The 12,486-nt window shown below is 42.8% G+C and overlaps 1 protein-coding gene across 1 annotated transcript in view; it reads right to left on the bottom strand.

Moving 5' to 3' along the window:
• LOC112432367 (protein NLRC3-like) overlaps positions 1-12,486 on the bottom strand; it is a 201,510-nt gene that overhangs the window by 148,017 nt on the left and 41,007 nt on the right. Inside the window, exons 3-9 of the mRNA XM_076888514.1 lie at positions 10,773-10,843; positions 10,568-10,697; positions 10,208-10,312; positions 9,137-9,215; positions 8,789-8,975; positions 6,860-8,660; positions 3,846-4,019 (exon numbers count right to left, since the gene is read on the bottom strand). Coding sequence (XP_076744629.1) covers positions 3,846-4,019; positions 6,860-8,660; positions 8,789-8,975; positions 9,137-9,215; positions 10,208-10,312; positions 10,568-10,686 — 2,465 coding nt within the window. The 5' untranslated portion in view covers positions 10,687-10,697; positions 10,773-10,843. The remainder of the gene's footprint in view (positions 1-3,845; positions 4,020-6,859; positions 8,661-8,788; positions 8,976-9,136; positions 9,216-10,207; positions 10,313-10,567; positions 10,698-10,772; positions 10,844-12,486) is intronic.

The following is a 12,486-nucleotide window of genomic DNA, read 5'->3' as shown; positions in this document are numbered from 1 at the left end:
CGTCTGCTGCTCATTTCTTTGCCACCATCACAGGAGCTCTTTATCATGTTCTACACTCTCATTGGTTCTTTGTGTGCTTGTTTTTTAGAACAGTAGTCATTGTGATTGTTCAAAGAAGACAGTCAGCTGTGACTAAATGTAGCTCCTACAGCAGTGATGGGAATAACTACTGAAGCTAATCCAGTATCAAAGCTCAGGAATCAGCAGCTCCCACCTCGTTTTCTTTGAACAACTATTTTTAGCTGCTGTGTTTTTGTGTTTCTGCGGACCTCAGACATCCTGCTGCTCTGGAGAACTGAAGCTCTAAAGGCTTCAGCCTTTATCTCCAAGAAACAAAGCTGATCATGGAGACCCAGCAGGTCAGCTGATCTGTGGACAGCACCAGCATCTTTAAGTAAGTCTGAGAGGTGAGCAGTCTTTGGAAGCCTTTACTGTCTGATGGTCTCAGAGCAGGATTTGGATCATTATTTGGCTTTTCTTCTATTATTATGTTTAGTTTCTGCTTCACAGATATTCTCTGAGATGTTCTCTGAAATGTTTCCCACTGTTGGACAAACTTTCACAGTTTCTTCATAAAGGAGATCTCCTGTGCAGTCCATCTGTGATAATATGTTAAACACTGAATTATGATTCATATCTGAATGTACTGACTGTTAATTATTGATGAGAACATAATCAGTAAATATAAATATGTTTGAGTTTGGCTTTGATGAATCAGAATAAAAGTAATAAAATAATGATTTTAGAGACAGGCCTAACTCAGGCCAGCTGACAGCCTGTGTACAAACAGACTTCAGCCATATGAGAGTGAGTGTGAGTGAATGAGAGCACACACAGGACACTCTGATCTCTGAATGTGTGTGACGCAGTGAAAAAGAGGATTGTACTGGATATACTGTGACTGACAAACAGAGTTTAAAGAGAAAGGTGTTTGGATTAAAATGGATTATGCTAAAGTGAACGTGCTAATGAAATCTGAACTGACTGAAATGTGAAGTGAAGATAATTCAGATGTAAAAGAGAGAGAAACTGATAATAAGGTGGGGCTGGAGATCAGTGAAGGGCATGTAAACACCTGATTGGTTGAGTAGATATCAGATCGACAGTTTCACAGTTTTCCCTGTGGATTATAACTTTAAGAAAATGTGACATTCATCAAGGAATCCTGCTCTCCGGATTATTTCCATGAACACTGAGCTGGATCACATCTACAGTGCTGGAAGTGCCCGTCTCACCACCAACCTCTCTGTGCACATTCACTTTTCAACCCTTTGTGAGACACTAAAGGTGTAAATCTGAGTATTTATCTATGTTAGTGCAAACACCTCTAATAGGTTGGTTTAGTCTTTCCAAGTCATATCTTCCCTTAGATCTGCGGTCCAGGCTCCTAAAATCATCCTAGTTTTACAAGCACTACAATCTAGAGGAGAACTGCACTAACAGGTGTGACTGATGAGATCTGACCTGCAAGGATACTCATGTTTATGTATATCAGGACAAGCAGGGAAGACCTGGACATGAACTCTGTCAGGCTGCCTGAGTCCTCTCACCCACATCAGCTCATCAACTCTAAACAGGAATGAGCAGCTCATTTCAAAATAAAAGGTTGGAATTGTAAAGAAAACAAACAGAGCTCATAAACTGAAACTGATTTCATTTTTCAGCTGGAACATTTTAGTTGTTCCTTTTTCAATACATACATAATTATATTTACAGTAAGTCTTATCATTCCCCTTTTCCCTGCCAGTCACCGCCAATGTTCCCGCTAATGTTTCATGTGTCTGAGCGAACACACAAACTCCCTGAGCGTCCCTTGGACCACTGTGAGCAACAGCAGACGTGTGCACTGTGGTCACGCCAGCATCTTATCCATCCAAGTTACACGGTTTATTAAAGTAATCAAATTACAGCATTTACATTTATGTTAGACTACTTTTAATTAACTGCTTTAGCCCACTTACAATGAAAATTAAAAACAACCTTGTTCATGACCTGTAGCATGTTAACACTATTGGAAGTAAAAATAACTTGAACTCCAATTTTGAAAACACAACTTTATTTTTTCTATTTTTATAAAGCTCTGACTTGTATTATGAGTCTGTGGTCTGGGAGAGAGTCTGTAACTCTGTCTGCAAAATACAGTAAATAATGACCAATGTTGGACAATTAATTATATAGTTACTTCTTCAAAAAAGTAACTGAGTTTTGCAAACAACAAAGTTTGTTGCAATAAATACTGAATACTATCGTTGTTATAAACAACAATACTATTCAGGAAGAAAACCAAACATTGCAGATATTTTATCATAGCTCAGGTTTTACGCGGCCGATCAACACAATTTAAAAACTGGTATAAAGTCCACACTTTTTCCCTCAGTTGCTCCGTCTGTCCTGCTCACATCTCCAATGGTTGTACACGTTGTCATTAACGTGGCTTCACCTCATCATCAGCCACTTTGCTCGCTATAACACCGGTGTCGGCACATAAGGACGCTGTCATAGCCTGTCAGCGACGTTGATTAGCTGCGTATATACGAATGTGAATCGCATCATTGGCTGGACTACGGGATAAGGTGGCATCGTTCTAATCCCATATGGGAGCAGCCAGTCACTGACTAACACTGCAGAACAGAATTGTTAAAGATTTAATTTTAATTTCAATTGAGATTTGATTTTTTTGTGTGCAACACAGATTTTCTGTGTGCAGAGACGTGCCAGCAGCACGCAGTTGCACGAGCGCAGCTTAGAGGGAACATTGGGCACCACCACAGTTCACTTCAACAAAACTTTACTTCAGATTTGTTTTCATGTTTTGATCCAGTGATGAGAGCCGTTTCCCCCATGTCCAGTCCTTGTACTAAGCTAGGCTAAACATGTCCAGTGCCTGTCTCTGTGCAGCTTTTAATCTGATGTTAATAAGGTAGAAATGGAGGAAGAAGAAAATGACTTCATCAATCAACATGCAGCTACCAACCCAAATGGTGAGGTGGTGGTTAGTTATTACTGTTGTTTCTGATCCCCTACATTATCCTACATTCAAATATATTCTCCAGCTACAATAGTGTTTGTGTTCCTAAAAGGATTTCATGAATGTGTTATTGTTCATGTCACATCTGTATGAAACAAAGAGGAAGTGAGGTTTATCCTTCATGATCACAAACTGTTCCAGCATGTAAACCTGAGATCTGTGTGGAGCAGCTGACCTGTACGATGTGCTCAACACAAACATTATTTACCATCAGTTACTGTGTGACTGAACCACGTGGGTGTATGAAACATCGCTTTCAGTTTTAATAGCACATGGCAACATTCAGACGTGAATCTATACAGTAACACTTTGATTTGTTACAGTGAGGAGACTGTTGAAGGAACGATGAGGGGAAACTGTAACAGCAGCAACAGAAACCAGGAGACAAAGCTGAGGTCTGGGTTCCTCTATGCTACACACAGCCTCCTGCTCCTGGAATTTAGAAAACACATAAATGTCTCCAAGTACACTTACTTCAGAAACTCTATTAAACTCATTACAAGTTTACTTCAGCTTTAAATTACTCACAACATCAGCACACATGAGTAAACAAAGTAACTCACAGCTACTGTTCACGTTTAGTCATCTTTAATACAAATATACCTCATTATTATGAATCTCACAGCTACCTGCTCATTGAACTGAACAATAATTCTGTTTGACCATTAAAACAAAATATGTGACTGTAAAAAAATCTTCAGACAGTAATTAAGAATCTCCTAAGCAATCCAAAGATAAAGAAAAGTTCACCTGCCAATTCTATAAAGCTTGGTTGTTTGTACAATAATATCATTTAATGATATGTTTGGATCCTGACCTGAGAGTTTCCAGTGTACAATGTGGACTCTGCAGTGCAGCAGACAGAAGTTTCACCCCTGAATCCCACAGGTCATTGTTACTCAGGTCCAGCTCTTTCAGACTAGAGGACTGGGAGTTGAGAACTGAGGACAGAGCATCACAGCTTCTCTCTGAGAGGTTACAGCCACTCAGTCTGGAAGAAAACAAACAAACAATTAAATCAGTCAAATGAAACATTTTTAATGCCAGCATGCAATACAATTATTGGTTAACTAAATAGCTTCATTAAAACACAACTCTTCTTCTATAGCAGCACTTACTCCTTGTAAGCTCCACCTGCTCCACCTTCTGAGTCAGAAGACATGAAAACAAACTGTAAATCTAGTAGAAACATGATTGGAAATCTTCTCAGATCCATTTGTACATTTAGAGCCTGATCCTGAAATATAGCAGCACGGACATTCACAGCAGCAAAGGGTTCTTGCTGATCTGAGCTGGCTTGGCCCTGGCTTATTGAAGATTAAAGAAAGCGGAACCAGCTGTTCAAACCCCCACAAGGCTGCCCGCTGTGACTGAAACAATGGGACGGGTCGTAACTTCTCAAAATGGGCTCATTGAACGCAGCACGGATAAGATCTTGAAGAAGCTCATGGCGGTCGTGAGTTCTCAGACTTTGTTCTTTGAGCGCAAAACCGATAACCTCTCGGAGAAGCTCGTGGCTCTCCAACGGGAGATTGAGAGACGAGTGACGGACTGTTAGATCAGCTGTGAAATTGACATGCAGTTGTTCGCACCAAAGAAAGCCACCATCATCTCATGCGGCTAACATGCCGGCGCCAGCTGTGGTCTCAAGGCTGGAGCTGAACAAATCTCACCCTGATAACAGACGGTGTTTAGACTGTTCCTTCCCATCCTAAGCATGCTTATCCCCTCCCGGTGCAGACGGTGGGTTGAGGGGACCAGCGCAAATGCTGCAGGCCCGGGTGCGCTGTCTACACCGGCTGTCTCTCACCTTTTACCCATCCCTGTTGCTTGTCATGTGTTTCTATGGCGCATTAAGAGTTTTCATGTGCTCTGCGCTAAGGTCATTTTTTGTCTGTTCTCAAACTGATCTCCCTGTTGAAGCTCAGTCTGGGAGGAGTTCTTTTTTCTCCTCATCTTTCCTGATGTTGTGCATTTTCTGCTGTTCGGTTCCGGGTCGCTGCTCTAGCGGCCGACCGGCCAGCTACCTAGCCTGACCCGTCTCCCCAATGTGATGTTTGTGTATTGTATGTACGGTTGGAAAGCTCAGTATCCTAATTGCCCCTTGAAATTAAATACAGTGTTCTGAATCTGAATCTGAAAAGATTACAGAAGACGACTCTGTTCAGTAAATATTACGCTCATGCTGTCACCAAATACCAAAGGTAGGTAAAACTCTGGTTGTTGCAGCCATCCAGTATGACATGCTTTGTACTGTCCTGCTGCAGTTTGTGACACCTGGTTGATGAGTTGTGAAGGATGATGAAACAAACACTTCACTCAATGTTTGTCTTCTAAACTGGATGTAATTTTGGCAGCCGAGAGTTTTTCACAATCTATCCCAGCTGCAAATAGGAACACAACAAATAAATAACTTTACCCACTTGGATCCTTATCATTCAAGATTGTGAAGAGATTCTCTACTCAGAGAATACTGGTGATGTTAGATGAGAGAGATGGAAGATGATGAAGGGGAAGAGTTTTCACAACTTGAGGCCTTTTGTTTTCACTGTATAGGACAAAGAAGACAGGAAGGGAGGGAGAAGTGAGGAGAATAACACACAGGAAATGGTGTTGGGCAGACTCAAACCAGGCCCTGGAGTCACGACTCTAACCTTCAGTGCATGGGTCACCTGCTCAGCCAGGTAAGCTACAGCAGTCAGCAGTGTGTGAGTTAATTTGAAGACAATGATGACTATAAGTCAAAAAAAAAAATACTATCATCAACCAACAAGGGGAAAACAGTGAGCTTGAATGGCCAAGCTTTGACCAAGGGTGGCTCACTCCTCGGTCTTCTTGCCCAAGGAGTGAACCACCCTGCATGGCTATCAATGTGGTGCAACCAAGGCCATCATACAGTACAGGCCATCCAAGCTGATTTTAACTTTTCCTCCCAGATACCACCTTAGAAATCATCTAGATTAGGATATGTTGGCTGTTCTAGATCCAATCACAACAAACAGAGAGCTGCTGTGTGTCCAAGGTGAACAGGAAGAATATATACATGCATAAAGTCAATAAAGTCAGAAGGTTTGCTTTAGACTGTGCTGCAGGTTATCATCAAAGACAAACAGGCACCATGCTGCCAACAAATGGCATCAAGTCTGACTTCAGTTTTTTGTTCTTTTTTTTAATCAAGATTAAATTTTATAGCAACCACAGCAGAGATGACCAGGGAAGGTGTGCTTGAGGGGATATAGCTACAACAGCTGGTTTCAGACTGAAGATGAACTGAGGTGCTGCACCCAAGTCTGCAGGTTCAGGGAGGGACAAACATCTGCTGCAACCAGATTGGAGTGAGAGGAGAGAGCAGGCCAACAACAACAAAGAAACAACAAACACACTGTGGAAGACCGAAGCAGAGTTTAGTTTAAAGTGGAACTAAGGATGTTTCTCTGGCTGCCAGGATTCACTGAGTAATTCAAATGCTTTCTTTAATGCAGGACCCACCATGCATGTAAAAGCAAGTGTTTCACCAACATTTGTGACTAAAATAGACCTGCAGTAGAAATGTATCTAGGAGCATGCATGTGAATATAAAGTATCACAACATCAGGCACATGCAGCCTAAGTGTTTAAACACAGACTGATAACATAACAGCAGCAGTGATGATCAGAGTTTATGGTGAATCCAGCGTCTCGAGTTCTGGAGGCATCAAAGAGGTCACAGTTGTATTGGAGAAATCCCAAAACTTTAGGATACAAATTCATACAAAGACAGAAAACCTGGTGAAATAAATTACTGACACAGTTGGATGTTAAAAGTAAAGACATGAGTACAAATGTACTCACAGAGCTTTGTTGGAGGCTTTGACCACTGGCAGCAGCCTCAGAAGAGCCTCCTCTGAAGCAGAGTATTTCTTCAGGTCAAACACATCCAGATCTTCTTCTGATGACAGTAAGATGAAGACCAGAGCTGACCACTGAGCAGGAGACAGTTCATCTGTGGAGAGACTTCCTGATCTCAGGGACTGTTGGATCTCCTCCACTAGAGAACGATCATTCAGTTCATTCAGACAGTGGATCAGATTGATGCTTTTCTCTGCAGACAGATTCTCACTGAGCTTCTTCTTGATGTACTGGACTGTTTCCTGATTGGTCAGTGAGCTGCTTCCTGTCTGTGTCAGCAGACCTCGTAGGAGAGTCTGATTGGTCTGCAGTGAAAGACCCAGGAGGAAGCGGAGGAACAGGTCCAGGTGTCCATTTGGACTCTGCAAGGCCTTGTTCACAGCACTCTGGTGGAGAGATTGAAGTTTTGGTTTGTTAAATAGTTTAGACCATGTAGAGATTCTCTGTTGTTCTTCCAGCAGATTGAGTCCAGAGTTGATGAAGGTCAGATGGACATGAAGAGCAGCCAGAAACTCCTGAACACTCAGATGGATGAAGCAGAACACCTTGTCCTGGTACAGTCCTCTCTCCTCTTTAAAGATCTGTGTGAACACTCCTGAGTACACTGAGGCTGCTCTGATATCGATGCCACACTCTGTCAGGTCTGATTCATAGAAGATCAGGTTTCCTTTCTGCAGCTGATCAAAAGCCAGTTTTCCCAGAGACTCCATCATCTTCCTGCTCTCTGGACTCCAGTGTGGATCTGTCTCAGCTCCTCCATCATACTTGACCTTCTTCACTTTGGCCTGAACCACCAGGAAGTGGATGTACATCTCAGTCAGGGTGTTGGGCAGCTGTCCTCCCTCTCTGGTTTCCAGCACATCCTCCAGAACTGTAGCAGTGATCCAGCAGAAGACTGGGATGTGACACATGATGTGGAGGCTTCGTGATGTCTTGATGTGGGAGATGATCCTGCTGGCCTGCTCCTCATCTCTGAATCTCTTCCTGAAGTACTCCTCCTTCTGTGGGTCAGTGAACCCTCTGACCTCTGTCACCACGCCAACACAGTCAGGAGGGATCTGATTGGCTGCTGCAGGTCGTGTGGTTATCCAGAGGCGAGCAGAGGGAAGCAGTTTCCCCCTGATGAGGTTTATCAGCAGCACATCCACTGAGGTGGACTTTCTAGGGTCAGTTAGGATTGTAGTTTTGTGGAAGTCCAGAGGAAGTCGACACTCATCCAGACCATCAAAGATGAACACAACCTGGAAGTCTTCAAAGCTGCAGATTCCTGCTTCTTTGGTTTCAGTAAAGAAGTGATGAACAAGTCCCACTAAGCTGAACTTTTCCTCTTTCAGCACATTCAGCTCTCTGAAAGTGAATGGAAATATGAACTGGATGTCCTGGTTGGCTTTGTCTTCAGCCCAGTCCAGGCTGTATTTCTGTGTTAAGACTGTTTTCCCAATGCCAGCCACTCCCTTTGTCAGCACTGTTCTGATTGGTTCATCTCTTCCAGGTGAGGCTTTAAAGATGTCTTCTTGTCTGATTGTTGTTTCTGGTCTGTCTGGTTTCCTGGATGCTGTTTCAATCTGTCTGACCTCATGTTCATCATTAACCTCTGCAGTCCCTCCCTCTGTGATGTAGAGCTCTGTGTAGATCTGATTCAGGAGGGTTGGGTTTCCTGCTTTAGCGATGCCCTCAAACACACACTGGAACAACTTCTTCAGGGTGGATTTAAGGTTACGATGACAAACTGCAGCTTGAAGCTCTGAATGAGAAGAAAAATAAACACTCAATTCCAAAAAGAACTAATCTTTAAAACATGTTGCTCCATCTTCCATCTCTGGAAAATGTTCATTTATCCAGCAGCTTAAATCTTTAGATAAATCCTCTTACTGCTCTGCAGACGGTCAGCCAGCTCCTCCTGCTTCATTCTCCTCAGGAAGTCCACTGTGATCTTCACAAACGCCTCTCTGCTGCTGCTCCTCTGATCCTCTAAGCATTCTGGGTAATCTGGACTCAGAACCTTCTGGATCTTCTTCAGCTCGTTCTTCACAAAAGTGATGATGTTGTCCTCCAGCAGCTGGAACAGAATATTTATGAATGAGCCAATCAGACTGAAATCATGGAGCCAAACATCAGATCCATGTTGGACACACTGACGATCCACTGGTCTACAAAGAGCAGCATGGAGATGACTGTGAACAGAACAGATGTAACAGTAGTTGTTGTACATGTACAGACCATAAATATGGAGTCCAGCTGTGTTTGATGCTGCTGGGCAGACTGACCACTGGGAACCTCTGAGCTCTGCTGCTCCACTCTGTGGAGGAACCATGAAGGATTAGATCCACACAGGATAAAGATCCAGGAGTTTCTGCTCAAATAACTTCATCTGAATCAAGTCTGTCAAGTTTTAAACTCTCAGATTGTGAACATATCAGTAATTTTCAGTCTGTTTTCATGGACGTCCTTTCAGTGGTGATGTCAGGGATGATTTTGAAGAAGCTCATCAAACTGAACCATCAGCAGATCACTGCTCCAAAACCAGAACATGATCCGAGTCTCCCTCCACCACCAGAACACCAGCTTTACTAACGTGGTAGATCAGTGTAGTACAGATCAATAACTGATGAGTCATTTGATCAAAATCACTGAGTGCTTCACGTCTGACCCTCTGATGCTTCTGTAGACATTTTGCATATTTAATGAATGTCTGACAGTTTTACATTCATTCTATGAACACAGTGGAAATGTTGTGTTATAGTCTCCATGTTGTTTCCAGCATCATAAATTCTTAAGTTCAGAAAATTAGATTCTTTCTTCACAGCTGAAAAACAACAACATTTATTCTCTATTGAAATCTGCATCGTCCACTCCAAAGGTCACAATCTGAAGGTAACATCTGGTTTTGTTCCCTGTGGTTAACTCTGAGCATCAGTATGGTGGGATTTATCCACTACATCCACACCACTGTGGTTCAGTGTTGTCCTGATGGAGTAACAGCAGCCAGTATGATCCAGGCTTTAGCTGCTGGGTCTCTGTGTGACCTCTCAGACTGTTTAACAGATCAGACACAAAGAGAATCAGAGCAGCTCTGTTCTTTAAAGACAAACATGAACCCACTCAGGTCACACTTTCCCCACAGATATGAGCATCACTGTCCTCAAACAGCAAATGACCAAGTCGAACATTTGGATCTTTTCTCTTTCATTGTTTTCTTTTTAATGAATCTTTGTAACAATCTGAGGATGTTTCAGGTCATATTTATCCAGGAAACACAAACATGTAAAGGAGTCATCACAGCGCTCTGACCTCGTTGCTCCAGGTTCACCACTGAAGAGTGGAGGATTTAGATCTTTGGACCGGTCACTCCTCACAGACGGACAGCTGGACCCTGCAGACTGTGACCTCTGACCTCTGCAGACACAAACATGATTGAAGCAGCTGTGATCACACAGACTGCAGATAATGCAGCTGTTTCCTGTCAGTAACATCCTCTTAGATTAGAGTTCAGCTTTTTACAGGAAAACTGGACAAAACTGATTTTTGTTACAAACTCATTTTCATTTCCTCTCAGCTCACAAACACAGTCAGACAATCAACCAGAGTCAACACTGATTATAATGTCAGTGCAGAATTATTTCTGTTACTCAGTGAGTTCAGCTCTCTGACCTCGTTGCTCCAGGTTCACCACTGAACTCTGGATTATAATCTTTGGACTGGTCACTCCTCACAGACGGACAGCTGGACCCTGCAGACTCTGCTCTGTCCTCCTCTTCCTCCATCATCATCTTCAGTCAGTCTGAGAGGTAAACCACAAACACTCAGTGAGTTCACATTAACAGGAGGAACTGAGTTACAGTCGCTGACCTCTGACCTGTCATGTGACCATGAAACCAGGTCAATATGTCTGTAGGTTCAGTCATCCAGGTCATGTGATCTAAGGAGCTTGGAGAGAAAAGAGACGTCTTTAAGTTTCTGGAAGACGTTTCATCTGAGAAGCTTCTTCAGCTCTAAAACCAAACGGTGGAGAGTCCCAGATATTTAAACCTGAGAGGGAAAGAAAGCATGTCGCTGACCCACCACTGATGTTATTTCAAGGAGGAAACTGAGAGCCTTTGCACCAGGAGCACTAACATCAGCTCCAGCAATGATCCACTGATGTGTTTTTATTCCATGTATGAATGTTGTTATTGACAGAGATGACGTTTGTGTGTCAGTGATGCAGTGACTGTTGTTGTTACCTGTACAGGCTGGTTAGACTCTATGAAACAGATCATACAGATCTCTGCATGTTAGAAGAGACTATTAAAGGTCATGAATGAGACAAAGGCAGGGAGGCGTCCTTTACAGCTAAACAGCAGAGTGAGAGAACAGCCAGCACCTCTACATTTATCACATTATACAGCACATGTATGATACTGACAGGGATGAGAAGAATTTAGTGATTCTGATCCCATCATTGATATTACTTATTGATTCTCAGTAGCTCTGCTCTGACAGTCACCACCATCACTGAGCAGCATATCAAAGACATTTGTGCACATTAACTGCATGTTGTGGCTCAAATGTTTGTGCATGTTGGAGGCATTTCCTCTTTGTTGTGATCAGTGTTGGTCATTACTCAAAACAGTCATTATTACACATATTACACAGAACACTTTAATTAAAAGTAATGGAGTACGTTACTTCATTACTCCTCATAACATTACTTTGATGTTACTGTGTGAAATGAACAAATGAGCATGTAACAACATAAAGCTGAGGTACAGCCCCACACAGATCCTGATGAGGTCACGTGATGTTTCTCTGAGTGTTTATGAACACAAATCAAAGATGAAACAGCACAAAGACACTTCAAAGTGATTCTACTGTAGAAACATGAACAGGTAGAAACCTGCAGCCTGACTGCTCATCACTTTGTTACCTGTTCAAGTTCAGCAGCAGCAGCTCACTTTATCACGGTGCTGGTCTGGGGTCAGTGTTTACTCAGCTTTAACTAGTGATGTGACGTTCTGTATCGAGGCTTCGAAGCGTGTGTCGAGTAATGGAGGGGGCGTTTCCGCGAAGCGCGTATCCAGGCTTGCTTCATTTATGGGAGGAGCTGAAAATGATGACGTCCGAAGCCTCGCTGCCCGGCTGTACCACGTGACTGGTTCAGGAAGCGGTTCGAACTTTGCCGCGAGCTATGACAGCGATATAAACCCCTCAGACAAAATGTGGGCGTTTGATGGAGAGTTGCGGTTAGTGAGAGTTAGAGACAGTTTAGGAAAAAAAAATCGCCTACGACCTGCCACAGTGGAGAAACTGTTTCTTTTTAACAAAAACCAATGATGTGTCCCCTAAACACTAATCACTGTCCTTGCCTCAATGTTACAAAAGCACAACCACTGTCCACACCTCACCTCACAGTATATGATCATTTCCATTTTAGGCATTTCCAAATAATCATGTTCCATACTGCCAGCATAAATATACACAGTACACTGCATCACTACAATATACATGTTTTACACACTCCTTTTGTTGTTGACATTTACAGGCTGTGTGCAAAAAGGCCACACTCTTCAAATTCATCAGCTGCTCTGCTA

The sequence above is a fragment of the Maylandia zebra genome, linkage group LG2 (assembly GCF_041146795.1).
Source record: "Maylandia zebra isolate NMK-2024a linkage group LG2, Mzebra_GT3a, whole genome shotgun sequence".
NCBI classification, from domain to species: Eukaryota; Metazoa; Chordata; class Actinopteri; order Cichliformes; family Cichlidae; genus Maylandia; species Maylandia zebra.
The sequence above is the reverse complement of the archived record's forward strand: the minus strand, read 5'-3'. Positions and strand labels throughout refer to the sequence as shown.